Genomic DNA, 25,932 nt, shown 5'->3' with positions numbered 1-25,932 from the left:
TCTCCAGCGCATCATTAAAGATCTACAACCTATCCTTAAGGACGATCCCTCACTCTCACAGATCTTGGGAGACAGGCCAGTCCTCACTTACAGACAGCACCCCAACCTGAAACAAATACTCACCAGCAACCACACACCGCACAACAAAAACACTAACCCAGGAACCTATCCTTGCAACAAAGCCAACTCTGTCCACCTATCTATTCACGGGACACCATCATAGGACCTAATCACATCAGCCACACCATCAGAGGCTCGTTCACCTGCACATCTACCAATGTGATATATGCCATCATGTGCCAGCAATGCCCCTCTGCCATGTACATTGGCCAAACCGAACAGTCTCTATGCAAAAGAATAAATGGACATATAGACATCAAGAATTATAACATTCAAAAAACAGTCAGAGAACACTTCAACCTCCCTGGTCACTCAATTACAGACCTAAAAGTCACAATTCTCCAACAAAAAAACTTCAAAAACAGACTCCAACGAGAAACTGCAGAACTGGAATTAATTTGCAAACTGGACACCATTAAATTAGGCTTGAATAAAGACTGGGAGTGGATGGGTCATTACACAAAGTAAAAACTATTTCCCCATGCTAATTTTCCCCCTACTGTTACTCACACCTTCTTGTCAACTGTTTGAAATGGGCCATCCTGATTATCACTACAAAAGTTTTTGTTCTCCTGCTGATAATAGCCCACCTTAATTGATTAGTCTTGTTAGAGTTGGTATGGCAACACCCATATTTTCATGTTCTGTGTATATATATCTTCCTACTGTATTTTCCACTGCATGCCTCCGATGACATGGGTTTTAGCCCAGGAAAGCTTATGCCCAAATAAATTTGTTAGTCTCTAAGGTGCCACAAGTACTCCTTGTTCTTTCTCCTCTTACTGTTCTGTCACAGCGTCACTGTTCAACTTCTGCTTCTGGGGGGTGAGGAACAGCATTGTTCCCTCCTTGTGTGGATTTGTTTAGCTTGAATACTGTACATGCCTACCCCATTTGCAAATCTGGATCACTGTGAACAACAGTGCGGGAATATGTGCACACAACACACACACAGAGCCAGTGACCACACTAAACAAATCCGTATGAAACACCTCAAAATAAATCCAAAAAATGTTTCTTCAATAGATGTAATTATTCTTCTGAACTCCATAAAATTAAAAACTAGATTAGCATATGCCAAAAATGCCAGTCATGCCAAACAATAAACAAACCCAAAGGAAACATGCCAATATTCATATCTGTCAGCAAAACTGCAGGACAGAGCAGCAAACAAAATACAGATGATGTGTCATGATTTATGTAAAGGAACCAAACAGTTCTCTTCTCTATTGTATTAAAAGCATGGTAGAAATGTGCAGATAAAGACACAGGGATGATCTGTGAAATCTGCTATGTGCATCCACAGGGTCCCATTCATGACCAGAATGCAACTTGCTTTCCTTGGTTGCCAGATTAACCGAAAACAATATCCCTCCTGTCTTTTAAACACCATAAAGACTGAGAGGAAACGTACCACCAGATCTGCAGGAACCCTCAGATTTTGCTTTGATTTCCCTCGTGTGTTTAAGAGATAACTTGGGATGGGGCGGGGAATGCTAACGGCACGGCAATCCACAGTCAAGGTGGGTGAGGTAATCTTCAGCTCTGTTTAAGCTTGGAAACTTGTCTCTGTCATCAGCAGAAGTTGGTCCAAAAAAAGCTATGACCTCACCCACCTTGTCTGTCTAATATGCTGGCACCAACATGGCTACAACAACACTGCATAGCCCATGGGAAGAAACTTCCCATTCTTTTTCTCCTGTTGCAGGAACACAGCTTGTGGGGGTGGAAGAGGTCCGTTCTGAAGGTGCCTTTATTATGCTGTCCTTCTAAATATCACTTTCTTCAAAGACTTCCTCCATTGTCTCCCCAGTTGTGACTTCTCCTTCGCTGCTTTCGGACACACTTGCCCTGGGGTAGGGCTCTCCAGTAGGGCCTGACTCTGAGCTAAGATCTGCTCTTCCCTTCAACAGCACCTGCTGGAGCTGCACAGCCCAGGGCTCACTCACTTCCATGCACAACCTGTTATTGGCAAAGTGCTGATGTTTTTGCTTCTTTGAATATTTCCCAAGATATTTGATGTTTTCCCCAAGGAAGCACTGCATGCAGCCAAATGGATCAGCCAGCAGGAAGCGGGACCATTGCTTTTTGAGTTCTGCTTTCACCTGTTGGAAGAAGAAAACAACCTGACACAAGGTATTTCTGTGTGATGACTTTCAGGCAGGCAAAACATGCTGGGCTGACAGCCCTGCAGACTGGCATTTCAGCTACTCACAGAGCAGTGTAAGAACAAGCAAGCTGCAGTGTCTCAGCCCTAACTTGGTGTGAGCGCTCTAGGGGACAAAGTTACCCCAGGGCCAACTCAGACCTGGACCTTCTGATTCACCTGCTCTCTGTGAAGTAGCTGTTGGGACGTAGCTGCCTGTCTAACAGTAAGTGTGTGGAGACCAGCAACTCATGTAAAATAGCCCACTTAGCAGCTGGCTACCATGAGTGAAAGATGAAAGACTGCATGCCTCTGTCAATCCCCTAAAATAGCCAAGCCCTGCTCCATTCACTACACTATAGAGGGGGTGACAATGACTCCTATGTTTATATCTCCAAACACTTTCCTCTACGGGGACTTTTTGTTTTGAAATGCTTAGTACCACTGGGGATTACTGCAGGACTTTGAAATTGGGCAGGATATAGTCCTGGGGCCAGAGCAGTGATGTCTGGGCAGATTCGTGTGAGTTGAATGCTCTGGTCTGTGGTTTGTATAATACAGCTGCCCTGCCCCAAACCCTGAATACTGTATAGTCTGCTGCATGCATTGTCCCAGTGGCAGCACTGCACATGGAGCTGTAACTCCATATAGCACATAGACAAAATGGATCCACAGCCCTACCACAAACAGCATCAGTGTACCCTTTGGCCTAGGGAAAGTCCACTTCATCAGGAGCTGGTCAGCCAAGAGTTCAAGTCTTACTTTTGCGGAGTGATATTAATATTTCTGTGCAATTTGGAACCCTTGTCATTGAGCAAGGCCTCCTCTTGTGCAGGCAAGTATCAGCCTGTCTTACAGGAGTAGCTGAGCGGTTGCTCTATGCCACTTCTGAGAAAGCTAGGAAGAGAATTCCAGCCTCTAATACAGAAGCTCCAAGCCTTACTCTCTCACCATGATGCTTCTCAGGAAGAGGTGATCAAATGAACATGCTCGTCAGTAAAATAGGTCTACTGTTGCATAGGTAACCCAATGTATGATGTCCCTCACAAGTGGCTAGGCCAAGTGGATGACTACTACCACTGACTGCTAATAGAAGTATCCTTTATTTTAAGTGGCAGAGATTAGGTGCTGTGGAACTGATGGGGCTGGTTTGCTGCTCATGATCTAGGCAGGAGTTGTTAGTGTTGCACATTATAGAATTTCTGTTTTCCATTTAAAAAAAAAAAGAAACCATATAAAAGCTACGCTAAACAAACATTATTATGGTTTCCAAGTCAAGAATAAAAGTTGCCTATACAGCCACACAAAAGGGGACAAATTAAGGTTTCACTTGTCATATCCTAAGTCGAGTGTTTGACTTTGCAACTTTAATAGTGTTCTTTTAATGTAGATTTTGGGCTTGTAATTATAGGTGGCACAGGTAGTGATGCCTAAAGTTAAGGTTGCCTAACACTTCCTGTTTTCAGTTGCCTATGCTAAACTTTAACTTTTTGGGCAGAATTTTTTCATGCAGGATGTCTGCTTCCGGCTGAATCATTTTGGAAAGTTTTAGCAACAACGGTTCAAACGTGTCTGATGAGATTAGAAACCCAAAGACAATGTCACCTGAAGATTATTCTTCAGCTTCAGTTAAGAAGGATAACGACTGTTAATCTTAAAATAAATAAATAAATAAATAAAAATATCCAAAGCCTATGCACAGCATTTACTCAGAATAAGTGATGTAATTTGGGGAGGATATTTCATATGTAACAAAGATGTTAAGTCCCTGCTTTAAATGAGAAACAAAACACAACCTTAACTATGAAGCAGGAAGTGGTGCCGTCGTAACAATATCTTGTTTAGAGCAGGGTGAGAAATGATTTTTCCATACCATGAAAATTTTCGAGATACTGAAAAATGTTCTTATTCTGAATTGGGATGAAATGTCAACACCTCAAAGTTTTGCAAGCCAAGAAAACAAAACATTCTTTGATTGGGTCAATCAAAACATTTAATTTTGATAATTTTGAAGAGTTGTTTTGATTTAGACATGTTACTAAACTTTTGAAACAAAAGGTCCATTTGACAGGAGAAAACAAATTTTGCTGGTTAAAAAAATGTTAAAACAGGACATTTTGACAATTTCAAAACTTTTTTTCAAAAATGTTTTGAATCAGGAGATTTGTGAAAACTGACCCTGTTTCACACACACACACACACACAAATCCTGCCCACCTCCAGTCATGTATTCCTCATTTAACCAAAACTAATAATAATAATGACATCTGGCTCTTATATGGCATTTTCATCTGCAGATCTCAACATGCGTTACAGAGGAGGTCAGTATCATTATCATTTCCAGATGGAGAAATAGAGGCATAGAGCAGTGATTGACTTGTCCAAGATTGCACAGCAGGCCAGTGGCAGACCTGGGGGTATAACCCAGGTCTCTGGGGTCCCAGTTCATTATGACTGTGGGTCAGATTCTGGTCTTAGTTACTCCAGTGTAAATCTAGAGCAGTGTCTCTCAACCTTTCCAGACTACTGTTCCCCTTTCATGAGTCTGATTTGTCTTTCATACCGCAAGTTTCACCTCACTTAAAACTACTTGCTTAAAAAATCAGACATAAAAATACAAAAGTGTCACAGCATACTATTACTGAAAAATTGCTTACTTTCTCATTTTTTCCATATCATTATAAAATAAATCAATTGGAAAATAAATATTGTTCTTACATTTCAGTGTATGGTATAAAGAGCAGTATAAATAAGTCATTGTCTGCATGAAATTTTATTTTGTACTGACTTCACTAGTGCTTTTTAAATGTAGCCTGTTGTAAAAGTAGGCAAATATCTAGATAAGTTGATATACCTCTGGAATACTTCTGTGTACCCCCAGGGGTATGCACACCCCTGGTTGAAAACCACTGATCTAGAACAACTCCACTAGTTTCAGTGGAGTTACTCTGCATTTACATTTACCTTAGTGAGGGCTGAATCTGGCTACTGTCTCTCCTGATAAAAAGAGGTTACTGCCTATTTAGGAGAATGCACTCATGCAAATCTCAGTGGTCAATACGGTATTGTTTTATTGTCATTCTGTTCATTGCCTTGAAAATTCTACAGAAATCAACTAGTAATACACACTGTGGTGCCTTACCTCTCCGTTAACAAAGCAGTATAAAATTGCTACAAGAAAACCCTATAAGAGAAAGAAAATTAGAAGAAAATTAGATTGTGGAGGAGACACTGATTCCTATAGTCTTAATTTAAGGGTGAAATTACTATTAAAATCTTCATAATACTAATCCCAGAACCATAAATCTTGTTTCCTTAAATAATTTTCTCATATACAATAGGTTTGTTTTAAAGGATTGCTAATATGACCAACGGAATTGGTTAAGTGGTAAACCTTCTAATAAGTGTGGAAAAGCTTTGTACTTGACATACTTGAGGCTATTTTGTTGCCAACACTCAAAAATGGAGCTTATCAACAGTTTAGCCTCAATGTAGTATCTTCTGCACACTACTTCTAGTGCAGTGGGGGCCGTTCTGAGGAGTTCATAGTATCTTATTAGTTCAAAAGGCCTTGGACAATGCCATGATATCCAGGAACTTGATGGAAAGAAGTCTTCCTCAGAAACTGGACATGGAAGGAAGCTCTGGCTTGCTTTGCTATTACACCTATAGCCTTGAAGCTTCCTCTTTAGTCCCGAGGGATTTCACCAACTTTAAAATGCCTAGCAGTGATGTGACCTCTAATGATTATTACAAGGCTGGATGAACTCTTCCTAGTGGACGCTCAATAGGCTGCAGTGTTTGAATCCACCCACTGGATCCCATGTGCAATTGACTTTGTGGATCTGAGCAGAGTCTTGGCGTTGGCTCTGGGAGTATAGGCACTCTCAAGGTACAGATCCTCTGTCTAGCACCCCTTGTGAGAGATGGGACTCGATTCCAATGGCGTAGGCCCTGAAAGTAGTGCCAGCTCTTCCAAGCCTCCCCAGTAGTTCTTGCACATTCCTAGAGTTCCACCAAAGCATTGGATCCTCTGGATTACTGTTTCCTCCTTCACAAGCTATATGACAGCGAAAGCAAGGGACACAAAAAAATCTTTCCAAAGGAATTTCTAAATCATACTCAACTCACAGACAGAGTACAAGAGAGATAAAAATCTATGGAAAGTAACAAAAACGTGCATGCAGAATCCTCCCTCTTGTGTTCTCACCAATCCGAGAGAGTCGTTTGGGCTTTAGTCAGTTTCCTTTCAGAGTCCCACCACTCTCTTCTCTTTCTTGTCCTCCTGCCCAATCTGACCTCCTGCTTCTAGTCTCTTCTTTGTGTAAGGTTATGTCTCCACTGTGAGCTAGGAGTGTGATTCCCAGCTCACATAGACAGACTGGTGCTGGATCACATTGACCTAGCATGCCAAAATAATAGTGTAGCTGTGGTATCAGAGACAGCGCCGAGCAGTGGGATGGGCTAGCCACCCTGAGCACATACCCATGGGGTCCAGAGGGAAGCTAGCCCATGCCACCGCTTGCCACTGCCTTTGCTACCGCTGTGAAGCAAACTCACAGCCAAACCAGGGCTGCTCATCCAGCTGCACTGACTTACCATTCCAATGGAGCCTGCGGTGACTCAGCCCTCAGGCAATCAACCACAACCTATCCCTGAACAGAGCCTTGGTCAGGTGACCCCCAGGCTCAGGTGCTTCCACAACACCACCAGATCAGTCTCTTCAACAGCACTGCCCAGCCAGGAACCTTCCTGCTGCCTCGCAGTGCATCAGACTCCCAGCTTGCTCCTGTTTCTGCCTAGGGTTTCCAAGCATCTGGTTTTCGACCAGAACGCTCGGTCGAAAAGGGACTCTGGTGGCTCCGGTCGGTACCACTGACTGGGCCGTTATAAGTCCGGTCGGTGGTGCAGCAGGGGCCCGGGGCTAAGGGAGGCTCTCTGCCTGTGCTGGAGCTGTGTGGCTCCCAGAAGCGGCTGCCAGGTCCCTTCAGCCCCTAGACCACATGGGCGGCCACGGAGGCTCTGTGCCTTGCCCCGAGAGCTGGCTCCACAGCTCCCATTGGCCAGAAAGCCACAGAAAGCACTGCCGGAACCCCACACCCCAAACCCTTTCCCACACCCCAACTTCCTGCCCTAGCCCGGAGTCCCCTCCCACACCCAAACTCCCTCCTGAAGCCCGCATCCCCCCCAAACACCCCAGCCTCATGCCCCAGCCTCCTGCAACCAAAACCCCAGCCTCAGTCCGGAACCTTTCCTGTACCTCAAACTCCACATCCCCAGCCCCACCCCAGCGCCCACACCCCCAGCCAGAGTCCTCACTCCCCTGCAGCCCAACCCCCAGCCTGGAGCCCTCTCCCACACCCTGAACCCCTCATTTCTGGCCTCACCCAGATCCTGCACCCCCAGCCCAGATCCCATACCCCCACTGCACCCCAACCCTGTGCCCCAGCCCAGAGTCCTCTCCTGCACCCCAAACCCCTCATCCCCAGCCCCACCCCAGAGCCCGCACCCCCAGCCTGTTCCCTCATCCCCCTCCAACACCCCAACCCCCTGCCCCAGCCTGGTTAAAGTGTGTGAGGGTGGGGGAGAGCGAGCAATGGAGGGAGGGGGGATGCCATGAGCAGGGGTGGGGCCTCGGAGAAGGGGCAGCGTGGGGGTGTTTGGTTTTGTGCGATTAGAAAGTTGGCAACCCTGCCCCAGCCTTGCCTAAGCGCTGTCCCAGTCTTGTCTTTGTCCTACTCTAGCCTCGCTCCAGCCTTGCCTCCACCTCCTGATCCTCCCCAGACCCTCGGACTCTGACTACCTGGCTTTGACCTCTGGCCTGTATCTGGACTCCGGCTTCAATATTCACTTGGCTTGTCCCGGGACCCCGACCCTATGGTCTCGACCTCTGGGCTGCACCTGGACTGTGCTGACAGTTCCAGTTCTGGTTTATCTATGGATTCTGATCTTCATTTTTACCCTGGCTTGTCCCCAGATCTTGATTGTAGCACCACCCTTGGCCCAGGCTCAACCCTATGACTAGTTGTGACCTACGCTCCAACCACTAGACCTGACTGTTGGAGGCAGTGCCTGACAACCATGGCTACTCTACTATTTTTAACTCTTGATTAGAGCTAGCACGAGTATGTCTGTGTAAGATGGGAATCACACCCCTCGCTCATAATGTAGACAGACTAAAATGGCCAGCGAAAGAGCCTTCCTTTTATAGGTTCCAGTTCCTATTGTCATGTGACTGTCTTCAGTGGCTTCAAGTCCCTTGTCAAGTTTATAGTTTCATATATTCCAAGGCCAAAAGGGATCACTGTGATCATCTAGTCCGACCTCCTGTAAAATACAAACCACAGAACTTCCCAAAAATAATTCCTAGAGCAGAGTTTTTAGAAAGACAGCCAATGTTAATCTGTTGTTTAGTTACAAGCCCACCTGGAAGAACTGATTTTCCTGGGTGGCAGATAACTCTCTGTCCTAGGACGCTTCCATTTGAACAGGTTAACAGCTCTTTATGGCTCTGCCTTGTTCTCCTAGGGAATGGCTATTTCAGATGTCATTTGTTCTTAATGACTGTTCCATTCAGGTTTGCACCCTTGCTGTAGCCATGCTGGTCCCAGGATAGTAGAGAAAAAAGGTAAGAATATAAGAACATAAGAACAGCCAAATGGGTCAAACCAAATGTCCATCTAGCCCAGTATCCTGTCTTCCAACAGTGGCCAATGCCAGGTGCTTCAGAGAGAATGAACAGAACAGGTAATCAGCAAGTGATCCATTCCCTGTTGCCCATTCCCAGCTTCTAGAAAACAGATGCTAGAGTCACCACCACCGCCCATCCTGGCTGATAACCATTGATGGACTTATTGTCCATGAACGCATCTAGTTCCTTTTTGAACCCTGTTATACTCTTGACCTTCACAATATCCTCTGGCAAAGAGTTCCACAGGTTGACTGTGCATTGTGTGAAGAAATATTTCCTTTTATTTGTTTTAAACCTGTTTTAAACCTGCTGCCTATCATTTGGTGACCCCTAGTATTGTTTTATTGTCATTCTGTTCATTGCCTTGAAAATTCGGACCTACTTCTGTTGGTGAAAGAGACAAACTTTCAAGCTACAAAAAGCTCTTCTTCATGTCTGAGCAGAGCTGGTCCTCACCCACCTTGTCTCTCTATTCCATTCAGGGACAGACATCTAGTGCCAGACCCTTCACCTTAACACAAAAATTATGATGCAAGGACACAGGCAATGATATCAGTAAGTGTATAAACATACACTGAAAAAAAAAGTTCAGAAAATCCACCTGGAATTCGTAAGTTCACATAGACAGATCCCCAAACTGTCCCTGTACTATATCCTTATCTTCAAACATATTCCAGAAACCCTTATTCTCAATTGGGCATGTGAACAATCATGTCTTCTCCTGTGGATAGTATCTGTCATTAAGATTATTCATTTAAGCTGCAGAGACTTTTGATATAGCCTGTGCAGTTTTGCTTCCTATGATTCTTTCATCCAAACACCTTAAATAAATAACTAAATGCTTCCCCTTATCTTATTACACCCCAATTCTCCTCTTTCGCCACAACCTCACAACATTCTATCTTCCCTTCTACCATAGAATCATAGAATATCAGGGTTGGAAGGGACCTCAAGAGGTCATCTAGTCCAACCCCCTGCTCAAAGCAGGACCAAATCCCAACTAAATCATCCCAGCCAGGCTTTGTCAAGCCTGACCTTAAAAACCTCTAAGGAAGGAGATTCCACCACCTCCCTAGGTAACCCATTCCAGTGCCTCACCACCCTCCCAGTGAAAAAGTTTTTCCTAATATCCAATCTAAATCTCCCCCACTGCAACTTGAGACCACTGCTCCTTGTTCTGTCTTCTGGTACCACTGAGAACAGTGTAGATCCATCCTCTTTGGAACCCCCTTTCAGGTAGTTGAAAGCAGCTATCAAATCCCCCCTCATTCTTCTCTTCTGCAGACTAAACAATCCCAGTTCGTTCAGCCTCTCTTCATAAGTCATGTGCTCCAGCCCCCTAATCATTTTTGTTGCCCTCTGCTGGTCTCTTTCCAATTTTTCCACATCCTTCTTGTAGTGTGGGGCCCAAAACTGGACACAGTACTCCAGATGAGGCCTCACCAATGTCGAATAGAGGGGAATGATCATGTCCCTCGATCTGCTGGCAATGCCCCTGCTTATACAGCCCAAAATGCCATTAGCCTTGTTGGCAACAAGGGCACACTGTTGACTCATATCCAGCTTCTTGTCCACTGTAACCCCTAGGTCCTTTTCTGCAGAACTGCTTCCTAGCCATTCAGTCCCTAGTCTGTAACAGTGAATGGGATTCTTCCGTCCTAAGTGCAGGACTCTGCACTTGTCCTTGTTGAACCTCATCAGGTTTCTTTTGTCCCAATCCTCTAATTTGTCTAGATCCCTCTGTATCCGATCCCTACCCTCTAGTGTATCTACCACACCTCCCAGTTTAGTGTCATCTGCAAACTTGCTGAGAGTGCAGTCCACACCATCTTCCAGATCATTAATGAAGATATTGAACAAAACCGGCCCCAGGACCGACCCTTGGGGCACTCCGCTTGAAACCGTCTGCCAACTAGACATGGAGCCGTTGATAACTACCCGTTGAGCCTGACGATCTAGCCAGCTTTCTATAAACCTTATAGTCCATTCATCCAGCCCATTCTTCTTTAACTTGCTGGCAAGAATACTGTGGGAGACTGTATCAAAAGCTTTGCTAAAGTCAAGGAATAACACATCCACTGCTTTCCCCTCATCCACAGACCCAGTTATCTCCTCATAGAAGGCAATTAGGTTAGTCAGGCATCACTTGCCCTTAGTGAATCCATGCTGACTGTTCCTGATCACTTTCCTCTCCTCTAAGTGCTTCAGAATTGATTCCTTGAGGACCTGCTCCATGATTTTTCCAGGGACTGAGGTGAGGCTGACTGGCCTGTAGTTCCCCAGATCCTCCTTCTTCCCTTTTTTAAAGATGGGCACTATATTAGCTTTTTTCCAGGCATCTGGGACCTCCCCCGATCACCATGAGTTTTCAAAGATAATGGCCAATGGCTCTGCAATCACATCCACCAACTCCTTTAGCACCCTCGGATGCAGCGCATCCGGCCCCATGGACTTGTGCTCATCCAGTTTTTCTAAATAGTCCCGAACCACTTCTTTCTCCACAGAGAGCTGGTCACCTTCTCCCCATACTTGTCACCTTCTCCCCATCATCAATGCCACAATCTTCTTTACCCCATATTATATCAGGGCACAATTGTACAACCAATCTCCCGTATAATTCTAATTACACGAGTCCTTCTTAAAGAATTTATTTCCCCTAATGAGAATGCCCCAGACACTGAGGAGGGAGGGAGGACTCTGTGTTGGCTACAACAGAACTCTTCTGGGAACTCTTCTTAAAGGACTCTTCTCTTGCTGGAGAAGTCAGTGCTACTAGGGGAGTGAGGCATATAGTGTCAGCTGATGGCCCCAGGAGCCCTATAAAGCCCATTTTAAAGGGACACTGCTAAGCTGAAAAAGCATCTGCTGCTAGCATAGAGGTACCACAGTTTCCCTGTCAGTCCTTCTGAATGGCCGAGCGCCCTCTTTAAAAAGCCCATCTCCTGCTGGAAAAGCTGTTGCTGCTTAGGGAGCTGTGTGGCAGCACTACAAATCCTCCATATGTATTGCTATAAAGAAAGAGGCAGTGGACTTGATCCTCAGCTGGTATCAGTCACCATAGCTCCCTGAAGTCAACAGAGCTATGCTAAAGTACACCAGTTGAGGATCTGGCACAATATATTTGCCTTTATGCAAAAGTAGACAGAATTAATTGATTGTCATGTTTACTGTTCACTCCACATTTCATGATTTTTTATGCTCAATTTCTCACCTTTAGTGTTGCAATATCAGTTATTTTTCTCAGTGAATAATATTAACATTTGGGGGTTAGACTAGATGATCTTGTGGTCCCGTCTAACCCTATGATACTATATATCTAGAAATCTCTCTACTATGGCCATGAGTTTCTGAGCAGTAGTCTCTTTAAAAGTAACATTATATGGGGGAGATGAAGTTAGAAGTTCAGAAGGAATACTTATTGGTTTCTGATGAGCCTATTGGGAAGCAGAGATTTGCATGTGTGGTCTCAGTATTGTTCACTTTTGATGTAAATAACAGACCGTGTCTATTTTTAAGCCATCATGAACCAGTAGTTTTTTTCTGTGGGTAACAATTCATGTTATACAACACTAAACTGAGATGATTGGATCTCCCCATTCTCTAAAGCAGAGATGCTGCTAGTACTGTCATAGCTACAGCAGAGCTGACTTTTTAATATTTAATTTTGTGCTCTTTCCAATTGTTTGAGTTAAAACTTCCATCTCACATCCCAGAGGTAATTGTTTTTCCTTAACAAAACAGTTTAGAAACAGTTTAAAACTACTTAGGATTTTTAGAGACTAAACAGATGGAATTGGTTCTAGTTTGTATGCTATTCGTTGATCCTTTTACAAAGTAATGTTTTCATTAGAAATAAAAACAAGAGAGAGAGCAATTGCAGTAAATACAGATTAAGTCCTTTAGCTATTTTGAAAAACTGTTTTATTTTTAAAAAGTGAAATGTCTGCTAAGTTGCAGAAGCCTAGCAAGTTCCCCTAGATGAAAAGATGTTCTTTTACTATTCACCATTTTTCAATCTTGTCATTTAAAATCATTTAAGGTTGCCTAAACATAACATTCAACCAATGCAACCCTTAAAAGTAAGGAAATGCTAAATTATGGGATGACTCTTAACTGTTGTGCCATTATCTGAGTAAACTATGACCACGTAGATCATTGTTACCACCACTGTTATATAATTGTAACAAATCTTGTACAAAATGTGGCATGTAAGATATCTATGGAAAGGTTATTATAAAATATTAGGGTTGGAAGGGACCTCAGGAGGTCATCTAGTCCAACCGCCTGGTCAAAGCAGGGCCAATCCCTAGACAGATCTTTGCCCCAGATCCCTAAATAGCCCCCTTAAGGATTGAACTCACAATCCTGGGTTTAGCAGGCCAATGCTCAAACCACTGAGCTATCCCTCTCCCTTGAAAGCTATGGTATGCCCACATCTTGAATACTGTGTGCAGATGTGGTTGCCCCATCTCAAAAAAGATATATTGGAATTGGAAAAGGTTCAGAAAAGGGCAACAAAAATTATTAGGAGTATGGAACAGCTGCCGTATGAGCAGAGATTAATAAGACTGGGACTTTTTTAGCTTGGAAAAGAGACGGCTAAGGGGAAATATGATTGAGGTCTATAAAATCATGACTGGTATAGAGAAAGTAGATAAGGAAGTGAAGTGTTGTTTACTACTTCTCATAACACAAGAACTAGGCGTCACCAAATGAAATTAATAGGCAGCAGGTTTAAAACAAATCAAAGGAAGTATTTCTTCACACAACGCACAATCAACCTGTGGAACTCCTTGCCAGAGGATGTTGTGAGGGCCAAGACCATAACAGTGTTCAAAAAAGAACTCATGGAGGATAGGTCCATCAATAGCCAGGATGGGCAGGAATGGTGTCCCTAGCCTCTGTTTGCCAGAGCGACAGGGCATGGATCACTTGATGATTACCTGTTCTATTCATTCCCTCTGGGGCATCTGGTATTGGCCACTGTCGGAAGACAGGATACTGGGCTAGATTGACCCTTGGTCTGGCCCAGTAGGGCCATTCTTATGTTCTTAAGGGGATTCATGTCAGAATCGCCTCTGAAGACTGCACTGATTGTGAGGGGATGCAGGACTCACTGGCTGAGAAGGGACATATGCAGGCGAGAGGGTCAAATTTCCCATTTTAGTCTGTTCAGGAAACTGCCAATTTGAAATTGTTTTTGTGAATTTATTGATCCATCCAGTGTAACTCTTATCATGTTAAGCCAATATATGTTGAAGGATAATAATAAATAAAACCAGGATATCTAGTCTATATGGGAACATCCTGTCTCTAAGGAAAGATACTGTAACAGAGTACTTACTTGAAAGGAGCTCATTGTTAATTGAATGAAGAGTCTTATATGTCTTGACAATCCTTCAACTTGTTCATCAGTGATGAAGGTAAAGACAAACTCATGGATCCCCAGTAAAGGTATTAACACCAGAGTAGATCTTGCCAATCTTAAAAATAAAGTGTTTGAATATTATATTTCTTAACATCCTTGATGTGAAGCTGAATATCCAACTATGGAGAAATAACTACACTAGTAGGTCCCTCAGGGCTCCAGTTTGGGGCTGATATAAGAACTTCACTAATGATCTGGAGGAGAAAATAGCAGGTACTGGGGGACTGCATATACAATAAAAGATATATCAGGAAAAAGAAACCAAAAGCAAATGAGACAGAGGTGAGATTATATTTAGAGAACTGGCAAACGCCTATTAGAACAGTGGTTCTCAAACTTTTGTACTGGTGACCCCTTTCACATAGCAAGCTCTGAGTGCGACCCCCTTTATAAATTAAAAACACTTTTAAATATATTTAACACCATTATAAATGCTGGAGGCAAAGTGGGGTTTGGGGTGGAGGCTGACAGCTCGTGACCCCCCCCCATGTAATAACCTCGCAACCCCCTGTGGGGTCCCAACCCCCAGTTTGCGAACCCCTATATTAGAAGAATGTTATCTGAAAAGTGATGTGAAAGGAAGGGTTTGGGGGTGGGTTGTAGTGAGGAATTAGGGATAGCAAACTGGCCACAGAGGCCAACATTATTAAACTATTAGTTAGGCAGTTAACTACAGTACACCTAAATATAAACGCACCTAAATATTGGCCTCTTTCTAGAGGTGCTAAGCAATGTTCCCTCTCATTTTTTTCATCCATGTGCTGAATGAATTTTGTTATGTGCACCAAATTATTGAGGTAATGTGCGGATGTGTGCCACCAATAGAAACAAAAAACCTAGATATCATATATTTTTATAAAGTTACCATAGAGATAATTACTTCAGCCAGGACAGGTTAGACATTTTAGAACTCACTACTAAAGGAATTAAATTTAAGCGTAAGAGAGAAATCAAAATTATGAAATGCATAGACCAGTCAAAAAACTCAAATAACAGCACTTTGAAAGAATAAAATTACAGAGAATATATGTGCATTGCAGGAAGTATCAAGAAGTAACAACTACAACAACAATAATACAAGTATGTGTTGGGAGGTGAGTGTGAAAGAGAGTATTTGTGTCTGTGTCACACACAGTGTGTGTGTGCGCCAGAGACTTGTGCATTTTACAAGTTAACCAGGTACTCATTTCACTCCACAACTGCGGTTGCAAGTCCACACCAAGTCTCCAACTTGAAAAGAATGATGACAAGTCTCACATTGTCAATCAACTTGCACAGCTTGGAATTTGGCTACACATGACTGAGGCTGCGAGTTTGTCACAGAGGTCACAGAAGTCATGGATTCTGTGACTTTCCATGACCTCTGTGACTTCTGCAGTGGCTGGAGTGCCTGGCCCTGGGGCCACTTGAGGAGCTCAGGCAGCCTTTGGGCCAGTGGCACCAGCCGCTGCTGGAGCAGTCTCGGGACAACCTCCGCCCCCACCAGCAGCAGCAGGAGTTGGGATGTGGGAGGGGGCTCAGGGCTAGGGGATGGGGTGTGGGAAGGGGTGGGAGTTCCTGACAAATGGGAGCTGCGGAGCTGGCGCTTGGGGCAGAGGCAATGTGCAGAGCTGCCTGGCCTCACCTCCACCTAGGAGCAGAGGGAGGGGGATGTCACCGCTTGTGGGGAGGCATGGAGCCAGGTACGGAGCCTGCCAGCCTGCCAGCCCTGCCAATCCCCCCCTGGGGTCCTGGGCTGCGCACCGCCACCTGTCTCCGCACAGCACAAGTGGGGGTCCCAGGCCACCCCTCCAGCACCCATGGCACCCCCAGGCTGCCCCCTCAGCACCTGCGGTACCCCCTAGGCCAACCCCCCAAGCACCCATGGCATCCCCAGGCTGCCCCTACCCCCAAGATTTTGTTTACTGCCCGTGACCTGTCCATGACTTTTACTAAAAATACCCGTGACTAAAACATAGCCTTATACATGAGGCAATTTCAAAACATAGCAGGTTCCAACAGGTTCACAAAGATGGTTTAAGAAAAGAGTTGCAGGTGATTACTGTGTAGTATCATGTGGTGTGTTCCTGTAGACAAGCCAGAAATTGTCCAGTTTCTGCTGATGACTCAGAATAGACTTGTTAGCTTTTAAGGCATGCTTAAGTGTTTGTACAAAGCGTTCCACTAGTCCGTTTGTAGCACGATGGTAAGGAGCTGAGCGTATGTGCTGAATTCCATTTAAAGCTAGAAACTGCTGAAATTCTTCAGAACAGACTCGAGGTCCATTGTCACTCATTAACTGTAACGGTAATTAAAAATGGCTAAACAAGGTACGAAGATGTCCAATGGTCTTAGCAGCTGTATAGAAGTCATTCAGAAAACTTTGGGCCATCCTGAATTGGCATTTACTATGACTAAAAACATATAACCATCTAAAGGTCCAGCACAATCCACATGAACACATGTCCAAGGAGTCTGAGGCCATAACTAAGGATGTAGATGAGCTGGGCCAGCAGCATGCCGAATTTGTTGACATGTGGTACCACACTTCACCTTCCTCTCAATGTCTTTGTTAGTCCCTGGCCACCAGACATGACTCTGGGCTATGACCTTCATCCATACAATGCCAAAATGACCTTTGAGAAGAGCTTCCAAAACCTTAGATTGAAGTGATTTTGGAATGATCACTCACATTCCCCATAATATGCAACTGTGATTCACAGATAATTCATGTTGATATGACATGAACTGTATAAACCGGGGATTCTTATGATCCAACACTGTACCCTGTAGTACCATCCTTTTCCTTTGAGAGAGCATGTCATGCATAGTGATGAACTCCCTTCAGTCCCTTCAGAATCTCATCCATGGATTTCTGGAACAGGGCAGGTGCCAATGTGATTCCAAAAGGCAACCTGTTGTAATAAAATAAGCCTTTATGTGTGTTGATTGTGAGATATTTGTGAGATGCCAGAACAATCTCCATTTGTAGGTATGCATTGAGAAAATCCAATTTACTGAAACACTGTCCACCACTAAGAGTGGCAAACAAATCCGCAATATAAGGTAGTGGATATGGGTCTGCACATAAAACTGGACTCAGTGTCACTTTGAAATCTCCACAAATTTGGACTGAGCTTTTGGTTGGACCCAGGCTTTTCTGGGCTGCATGTGAGGAATTAGCTTTATTATTTATCATAACAACATAAGAATAGCCATACTGGGTCAGACCAAAGGTCTATCTAGCCCAGTATCCTGTCTTCCAACAGTGGCCAATGCCAGCTGCTTCAGAGGGAATGAACAGAACAGGTAATCATCAAGTGATCCACTCCCTGTCGCCCAGTCCCAGTTTCTGGCAAACAGAGGCTAGGGACATCATCACTGCCCATCCTGGCTAATAGCCATTGATGGACCTATCGTCCATGAATGTATCTAGTTCCTTTTTGAATCCTGTTATAGTCTTGGCATTCACAACATCTTCTGGCAAAGAGTTCCACGGGTTGATTGTGCATTGTGTGAAGAAATACTCCCTTTTATTTGTTTTAAACCTGCTGCCTAGGTGACCCCTAGTTCTTGCGTTATGAGGAGTAAATAACACTTCCTTATTTACTTTTTCCACACCCATCATGATTTTATAGACCTCTATCATATCCCCCTTAGTCGTCTCTTTTCCAGGCTGAAAAGTCCCAGTCTTATTAATCTCTCCTCATATGGAAGCTGTTCCATACCCCTAATCATTTTTGTTGCCCTTTTCTGAACCTTTTTCAATTCCAATATATCTTTTTTTGAGCTGGGGCAATCACATCTGCATGCAGTATTCAAGGTGTGGGTGTACCATGGATTTATACAGAGGAAATACGATATTTTCTGACTTATCATCTATCCCTTTCTTAATGATTCCCAACATTTTGTTTGCTTTTTTGACTGCTGCTGCACATTGAGTGGATGTTTTCAGAGAACTATCCACAATGACTCCAGGATCTCTTTCTTGAGTGGTAACAACTAGTTTTAAAACATCATTTTGGGATTATGTTTTCCAATGTGCATTACTGCTAATAAAAGTTCATTGTTCAAGACTAAAGCTTGACAAGAGAATGGTACAGATATGGCTCCTTGAGTATAAGTATGAGACTATTTATAGCCTGTGGTTGTGGAATACACATGTACTAGTGTACACAAGTGCCCACAACAAATTCATGGTTGCTAATAACCTTTCCATGCCTTGCAGAAGGGAATTGCCAACTTTATAGGGGTTCTTCAGCTCCTCCTCTGGATCTGCAGGGAAATCACCATTTGATTGACTGTCCTTCCCTATTCCCCCACCTCCTAGGGAAAGACAACCAATCAGAAATGCTTCATGTGCTGAAGGACCATCTGGAGTTCCCTTCCCTCTGCAAATATAGGATGGAGCACTCGAGAAATCCTCCTGCCTCATGTGCTCAGGGGAAAATTGGGAACAACAGCTCCCTGTCATTCTGTGACGCTGTCTGGAGCTGCCTGCCCCCCAACCTGGGTAGGGGAGTCAAGTGCTATCACTAGACCTTGGAAAAGGTGATGAAGAGGTCCCAGGCACACAATGGGACAGGGCAGCAGAATCAGCTGTGGGGCTCTGCAAAATGGTAGGGGGAATGAATTAATGGTGTGTGTGGAGGAAGTGAGATAGAGCAAAATGAATTGATGTTTGGTGTGTAGGGAGAACTATTAGTAGGTCCATGAAAGGGAAGGGCAAACTGAATTGTGTGTGAGAGGGAAGAGAGTGTGTGTGGGAAGGGAGAGAGTGTGTGTGGAGACAAGAGGGATGGTTAGTAGGGAGAATTTGAAGCTCCCTTGATTCATCTAAAACTTAGTTTCTAAGTTTTGGGGGGTTTTGTTGTTGTTGTTGTTTTTTTAACAAAAATTCAGAGCTGCTCCTGTGCTGTGGTCTCTGTCATGGAACAAGGCAACACTCACAACAGACGCAGGATCAGCTGGAGCAGCGTCAGGCTTTATTCTGAGAACACCAAGTGAATTAGGAGCCAGACAGCCATTGCATTGAGCTAACACTGACTGGCATTTGATGAGTTCTTACATAGTAGGTGAGGGAGGCCTCTGGTGAACGAAGACCAATAGGGAGTAAGTTATACTAATTCAGTTATAACCTCTCCACAGGCTGCATTTACACTTCCCTTAAGGATGCCTTCCAGGCATCTTGGGTCTGGACTTGGTTTGATGAAATTCCCTAATCTTAACAGGGGCATGGATATGACTGGTGGGTATTCACCCACGAAAGCTTATGCTCCAATACATCTGTTAGTCTTAAAGGTGCCACAGGACTCTCTGTTGCTTTTTACAGATCCAGACTAACACATCTACCCCTCTGATACTTGATGAAACAATGAAGATATTGTTCAATTATTTGGTTAACCTGTTTGATCTGCCCATAGATTTTAGGATAGTAGGCAGAGGAATTATATAGTTTAACATTCAGCAATTTAAAAAGTTCTTGACACAAATGGGGAACAAATTGTGGGGCCTGATCAGTGATGATGCTAGATAGTAACCCATGGAGTTTGAAGACACAAGTAAAAATGACCCAGGCTGTCCCTAAGCAGGGGAAACTATGGGACATGGGATAAAGTGGGATATTTTAGTAAGGTGATAGGTGATAACTAAGATGGTTCTACTGATCTTTAAGCTGGGTAGGTCAATGATAAAATCTATGGCGATGGATAACCTAGTGACCGAGGATGTGGAAAAAGCTAATGTACTCAATGATTTTTTTGCCTCTGTCTTCACGCACAAGGTCAGCTCCCAGACTGCTGCACTGGGCAGCACAATATGGGGAGAAGGTGACCAGCCCTCTGTGGAGAAAGAAGTGGTTCGGGACTATTTAGAAAAACTGGACGTGCACAAGTCCATGGGGCTGGATGCGCTGCATCCGAGGGTGCTAAAGGAGTTAGCGGATGAGATTGCAGAGCCATTAGCCATTATTTTTGAAAACTCATGGTGATCAAGGGAGGTCCCGGATGACTGGAAAAAGGCTAATGTAGTGCCCATCTTTAAAAAAGGGAAGAAGGAGGATCCGGGGAACTACAGGCCAGTCAGCCTCACCTCAGTCCCTGGAAAAATCATGGAGCAGGTCCTCAAGGAATCAATTATGAAACACTTAGAGGAGAGGAAAGTGATCAGGAACAGTCAGCATGGATTCACCAAGGGGAAGTCGTGCCTGACTAACCTAATTGCCTTCTATGATGAGATAACTGGCTCTGTGGATGAGGGGAAAGCAGTGGATGTGTTATTCCTTGACTTTAGCAAAGCTTTTGATAGGGTCTCCCACAGTATTCTTGCTGCCAAGTTAAAGAAGTACGGGCTGGATGAATGGACTGTAAGGTGGATAGAAAGCTGGCTAGATCGTTGGGCTCAACGGGTAGTGATCAATGGCTCCATGTCTAGTTGGCAGCCGGTTTCAAGCGGAGTGCCCCAAGGGTCGGTCCTGGGGCCGGTTTTGTTTAATATCTTTATTAATGATCTGGAGGATGGTGTGGACTGCACTCTCAGCAAGTTTGCCGATGACACTAAACTAGGAGGCGTGGTAGATACACTAGAGGGTAGAGATCGGATACAGAGGGACCTAGACAAATTAGAGGATTGCGCCAAAAGAAACCTGATGAGGTTCAACAAGGACAAGTACAGAGTCCTGCACCTAGGACGGAAGAATCCTATGCACTGCTACAGACTAGGGACCGAGTGGCTAGGTAGCAGTTCTGCAGAAAAGGACCTAGGGGTCACAGTGGATGAGAAGCTGGATATGAGTCAACAGTGTGCTCTTGTTGCCAAGAAGGCTAACGGCATTTTGGGCTGTATAAGTAGGGGCACTGCCAGCAGATCGAGGGATGTGATTGTTCCCCTTTATTCGACATTGGTGAGGCCTCATCTGGAGTACTGTGTCCAGTTTTGGACCCCACACTACAAGAAGGATGTGGAAAAATTGGAAAGAGTCCAGCGGAGGGCAACAAAAATGATTAGGGGTCTGGAGCATATGACTTATGAGGAGAGGCTGAGGGAACTGGGATTGTTTAGTCTCCAGAAGAGAAGAATGAGGGGGGATTTGATAGCAGTCTTCAACTACCTGAAGGGGAGTTCCAAAGAGGATGGAACTCAGCTGTTCTCAATGGTGGCAGATGACAGAACAAGGAGCAATGGTCTCAAGTTGCAGTGGGGGAGGTCTAGGTTGGATATTAGGAAACACTATTTCACTAGGAGGGTGGTGAAGCACTGGAATGTGTTACCTAGGGAGGTGGTGGAGTCTCCTTCCTTGGAGATTTTTAAGGCCCGGCTTGACAAAGCCCTGGCTGGGATGATTTAGTTGGGAATTGGTCCTGCTTTGAGCAGGGGGTTGGACTAGATGACCTCCTGAGGTCCCTTCCAACCCTGATATTCTATGATTCTATGATTCTATGATAACAAGGGCTGGCATGAGATCCCCGAGGTGTTTCAGATGGGGGTGGGAGGTGGGGCAGTCTTTGTTCAAGAGCAAATATTGCAGGATTTAATATATAACTTGATGAAAGGTTGCGTCTTTGGCCACAAAAATATAGAGAAACTAGTCTATGTGTTTTAAAGTGGCCAAAGTCGGCAGCTAAAGGAGAATCATGGCAAAGTTTAAACACTTCAAGCCACAGGTGGTCTTGTGGGACATAGATATGGACCTTGAAATAAAGGATCCCATCTTTGATGAGGAAGCTGGGGTTAGGATGTTGGTCACTGGCAGCATTCTGAGTCAGCATGACCTTTGTTGCAAATGGGTCATTAGATAATGAGGATCAGATGAAGGGCAGCAAATTCTTATGTACTAAGGCATTGGCAAAATTACAGTATATAAGGATTATAGAATATTCTTGAGTTTTTTCTCCTAATATTCCCCCTTAAGACACAGTGTGGTAAGCTTGGGTGTCTGAATAGTATGTCAAAATAAAGTAAAATATGGAAAAAAATAAAGACCACTGGTTTTGATGTTGATTCAGGGTCTTCATCGCATGTAGATATTCCAAAATGTTGTGATCTGTATATACCTGGACCAGAAATTGGGTGCACATGGAGTCGATTCTGGGTCCATGTTGTTATGATAGTACAGTTCTGATTGCCACTTTGAACATGTTTGCCTCAACTTATGCATCCGAAGAAGTGGGCTGTAGTCCACGAAAGCTTATGCTGTAATAAATTTGTTAGTCTCTAAGGTGCCACAAGTACTCCTGTTCTTCTTTTTGCGGATACAGACTAACATGGCTGCTACTCTGAAACTCAACTTAAATGGTTTCACCAGATCTGAGCACCAGAATAGGTGTTGACAAAAAATTATCCATTAAGTGGTCTAAAAAGACTGAGTTGCCCATGTCCAGGCTAATCAGGTATTCTTCTGGAGCAGTGCAATCACAGAGGACACCAGTCTTACAAAATCCTTAATAAAAATTGGTAAAAATTTGCAAATTCAAGGAAATGTTCAACTTCACACACATTTTGTCTCTGAACAACCAAAAGGCATCACCAGATACTCAAAATGACCATACCATGTCTAAAACATGCACTTCCATTCATCACCTTTGTGAATTTGAACCAAATTATAAGTGCCTCAGAGGCTTGGTAAACAGCATTGTGGAGCACAATCTGTCAAATAACTCAGTAATAAAAAACAAGGTGTATCTATTCCTTATGGTGATTCAACTCAAGGCATGATAATTGATGCAAACACATAGTCAGACATCTTTCTTCTTCACAAATAATATAGGAATACTGGACAGAGAGGTCAACGGATAGATGAAATTTTTTTGCAAGATTTTCTTGAAGGTGTTTCTGAAGAGCCTTGAGCTCTTGTTCCAGCAGCGTGTACATTCACCCAATGGGATCCTGGCTCCTGGCTGGAGATCAATAGGACAATTGTAAGGATGATGAGGTGGTAGAATGTCCACATTCCTTTTATCAAACATGTTTGCTAGATCTTGGTATTTTGCTGGGACCACAGGGACTGGGTTGGGATCTTTGGCCCTAACTATTCCAACAACATAGTCTGGATGGGCACTGGTTCGTAGTACCTTAATTGTTACCACAATTATGGACATCAAAAGTGTTTGAAGCACTATGTTGATGTTGGCTAATGTGTTGGGAACAATGCACAATAGACCTAGTTGTGTCGCCTTCTGGGGTTTTGGTACTTGGTCCCACAAGGCACAACTGTCAGACGTAACTTGACTTGAAACGCGCTTCTTGTGCCCTCCATGAAATATGTGGATCATTCAGTGTAAATCAAGTAATACTGAGGACAATCGGAAAATGCAGCAATTTGACTAAGGTGACTTCATCGTGATCCTGAATCATGACTTCAAGATGGGTGGTCTCTTGGTTAACCAGGCCTGAAGAAAGCAGGGCACCATCAATGGACTCAACATAATCAGGAGCAGGCTTACATTAAATTAGGACTTTATGTCCATGAAATTACTGGATGCACCAGAGTTAACAAGTGTGTGTTGTATAGGGTTGGACATTGGAGGTTCCTAAGCTTATGCTAGGTTTGAATTTCAAGGGACAGGTAGCCACAAAGTGGCCAGACCCACCACAGTATGACAAAGACCATTTTGGTGACAATGCTTCTTCTCTTGACCAGTGAAATGAGTTCAAGTTGTGTCAACCCACATAGTTTCAATCACGATTAGCTTGTGATGCCTGCAGAAATATCATCACATAGAAACAAGTTTGCTGGAATGAACTCTTTCTCTCCTGATGTCATTCAAATAAGCAGACATCAATCCAGATGCATAAATTGACAAAGGAGAATAGAATCACTGATGGTTTCATCCAGGCCAACTCATCCTTATCAGGTGTCAAAAGTGGGCAGTGTAGTCCGAAATGGACCAGCAACCCTGTTTTATGGAGTGAAGGGAGGCTTTGACTACATGAGTGTAGTTTGGGTCATCAAATATAGTTAAGAAAACACAGATGAAATCATCAAAGTTACTCAGCATGGGACTGTACTGCTCCAGCAGCAGCAATACTTAATTCAGAGCTTCTCTGGTCAGTAGGCTATTTATAGACCTACCTTGGTCTAGTCTGTAGGGTATATAAGCAGCCAGAGCAGATAAAGTAGATGGCATTGATTCAGGAAATCACAAAATTTCTATCTGTCATAAACAAATTTACGCAGCAATGGGACTTAGGGCCCCTATCGGATGGTACTGGGGATTGAGAAGCCTGGAGAGCAGTATTCTGTACCTGTAGTTGCAACATTTGGTTCTGGAAGCTTTGGAAGGGAGGAGATGGGTTAGTCAGTGGTTTGCTCAAACTATCATGGAACAGATAACACTCACAATCGAGACAGGTTCAGCCGAATCAGTGTCAGGCTTTATTCCAAGAACACAACACAGCACCTAATGGATAAGAAGCCAGGCAGCTGTTGCGTTGAGTAGTCAGACTGGCACTCGCTGAGTTCTTATATAGCCAATGTGGGTGGCCGTTGGAGGGCAGCAACCACTAGTGGGTAAGCTATACTAATACAATTACAAGCCCTGCACAGACTGCATGAGTTCCTTACAGTCTCATATGCCAAGTAGTGCACAGCCTAGATCTGTACCTGGATTGGAACCCTCCCCAGGAAAGCTCAGCCAGCTGCAGGAAGTGATGGCGGTGATTCAGTAGGTGGCGCTCTGAGTCCTTCCCTCTGAGTCCTTACTGATCCCCAATACCACAGCATGGCTCTAGGGCATGCTAAGGGATGCAGGTGACTCTGAAGGGGTTGCCCTGCCCACCCCCCAGCCCCTCCAGGACCCGGGCTTAAGTCTTGAGCCCCCCAGATGTGAGAAGCTTCAGGGGGTGATGTATGTTTTGAAAGAGGCATAAAAATTGGGTCCTAACCACTTATCACTAAAGATCCCTTATCACTTACTGCAAAACAAAGTGTGGTTACAGCTAGACCTGGTATCTACAGTCAACCTCCCTACATTTCCTCTAGCGTTTCAGTTGGCAAGTCATTATTCTTCTCTTCCTCTCCTAAGACACTTTACTTGATCAGAATGGCTGCCATGTCTTACCACTTTGGTAGCTGTGTATAATTATATATCCTGCGTAGCACTTTAGGAACTTTCTGAAGGAAAGGCGCCATGGTAATACAAATGACTAGTAGCACTTTGATATTTATCACATACCTGTATTTGTAATCATGAAAGCTCATATGGTGGGCTTTGAGTTTGGAAATTAACAACTTTAGAATTTTTAGGAAGATGCAGAAATTAACCTTAAAAGAAAATATATATTGATTAGTTACAGTAAATGTCACTATACAGTAATATACATTCAATATATTATATAATACAATATAATATATATTCAGATGTATATAATATACATCTGCAAAACTAAAAGAACCTGAAAGCAGTCACAAGTTAGGAAATGTCAGAATTATGTTTGCCTGTGCAACCTCCATTCTTCACCCTTGTGCGTATGTATTATGAGACAATCTTTAGATATACTATTACATTTTAGCTTTTCCACATGACCCCTGCCTCATTCAGTGAATTCAATGTTTTCTTTTATCATCTTCTT

General features: G+C 43.8%; 1 protein-coding gene across 1 annotated transcript in view; it reads right to left on the bottom strand.

The window, feature by feature from the left end:
* Positions 1 to 773: 773 nt before the first annotated feature.
* Positions 774 to 25,932, bottom strand: part of GLP2R (glucagon like peptide 2 receptor) — a 121,201-nt gene continuing 96,042 nt past the window's right edge. The window contains exons 10-13 of the mRNA XM_034790523.1: positions 25,536 to 25,624; positions 14,302 to 14,440; positions 5,409 to 5,450; positions 774 to 2,225 (exon numbers count right to left, since the gene is read on the bottom strand). Coding sequence (XP_034646414.1) covers positions 1,890 to 2,225; positions 5,409 to 5,450; positions 14,302 to 14,440; positions 25,536 to 25,624 — 606 coding nt within the window. The 3' untranslated portion in view covers positions 774 to 1,889. The remainder of the gene's footprint in view (positions 2,226 to 5,408; positions 5,451 to 14,301; positions 14,441 to 25,535; positions 25,625 to 25,932) is intronic.

The sequence above is a fragment of the Trachemys scripta genome, chromosome 14 (assembly GCF_013100865.1).
Source record: "Trachemys scripta elegans isolate TJP31775 chromosome 14, CAS_Tse_1.0, whole genome shotgun sequence".
Taxonomy (NCBI): Eukaryota; Metazoa; Chordata; order Testudines; family Emydidae; genus Trachemys; species Trachemys scripta.
This window is presented reverse-complemented; position numbering and strand designations above follow the sequence as displayed.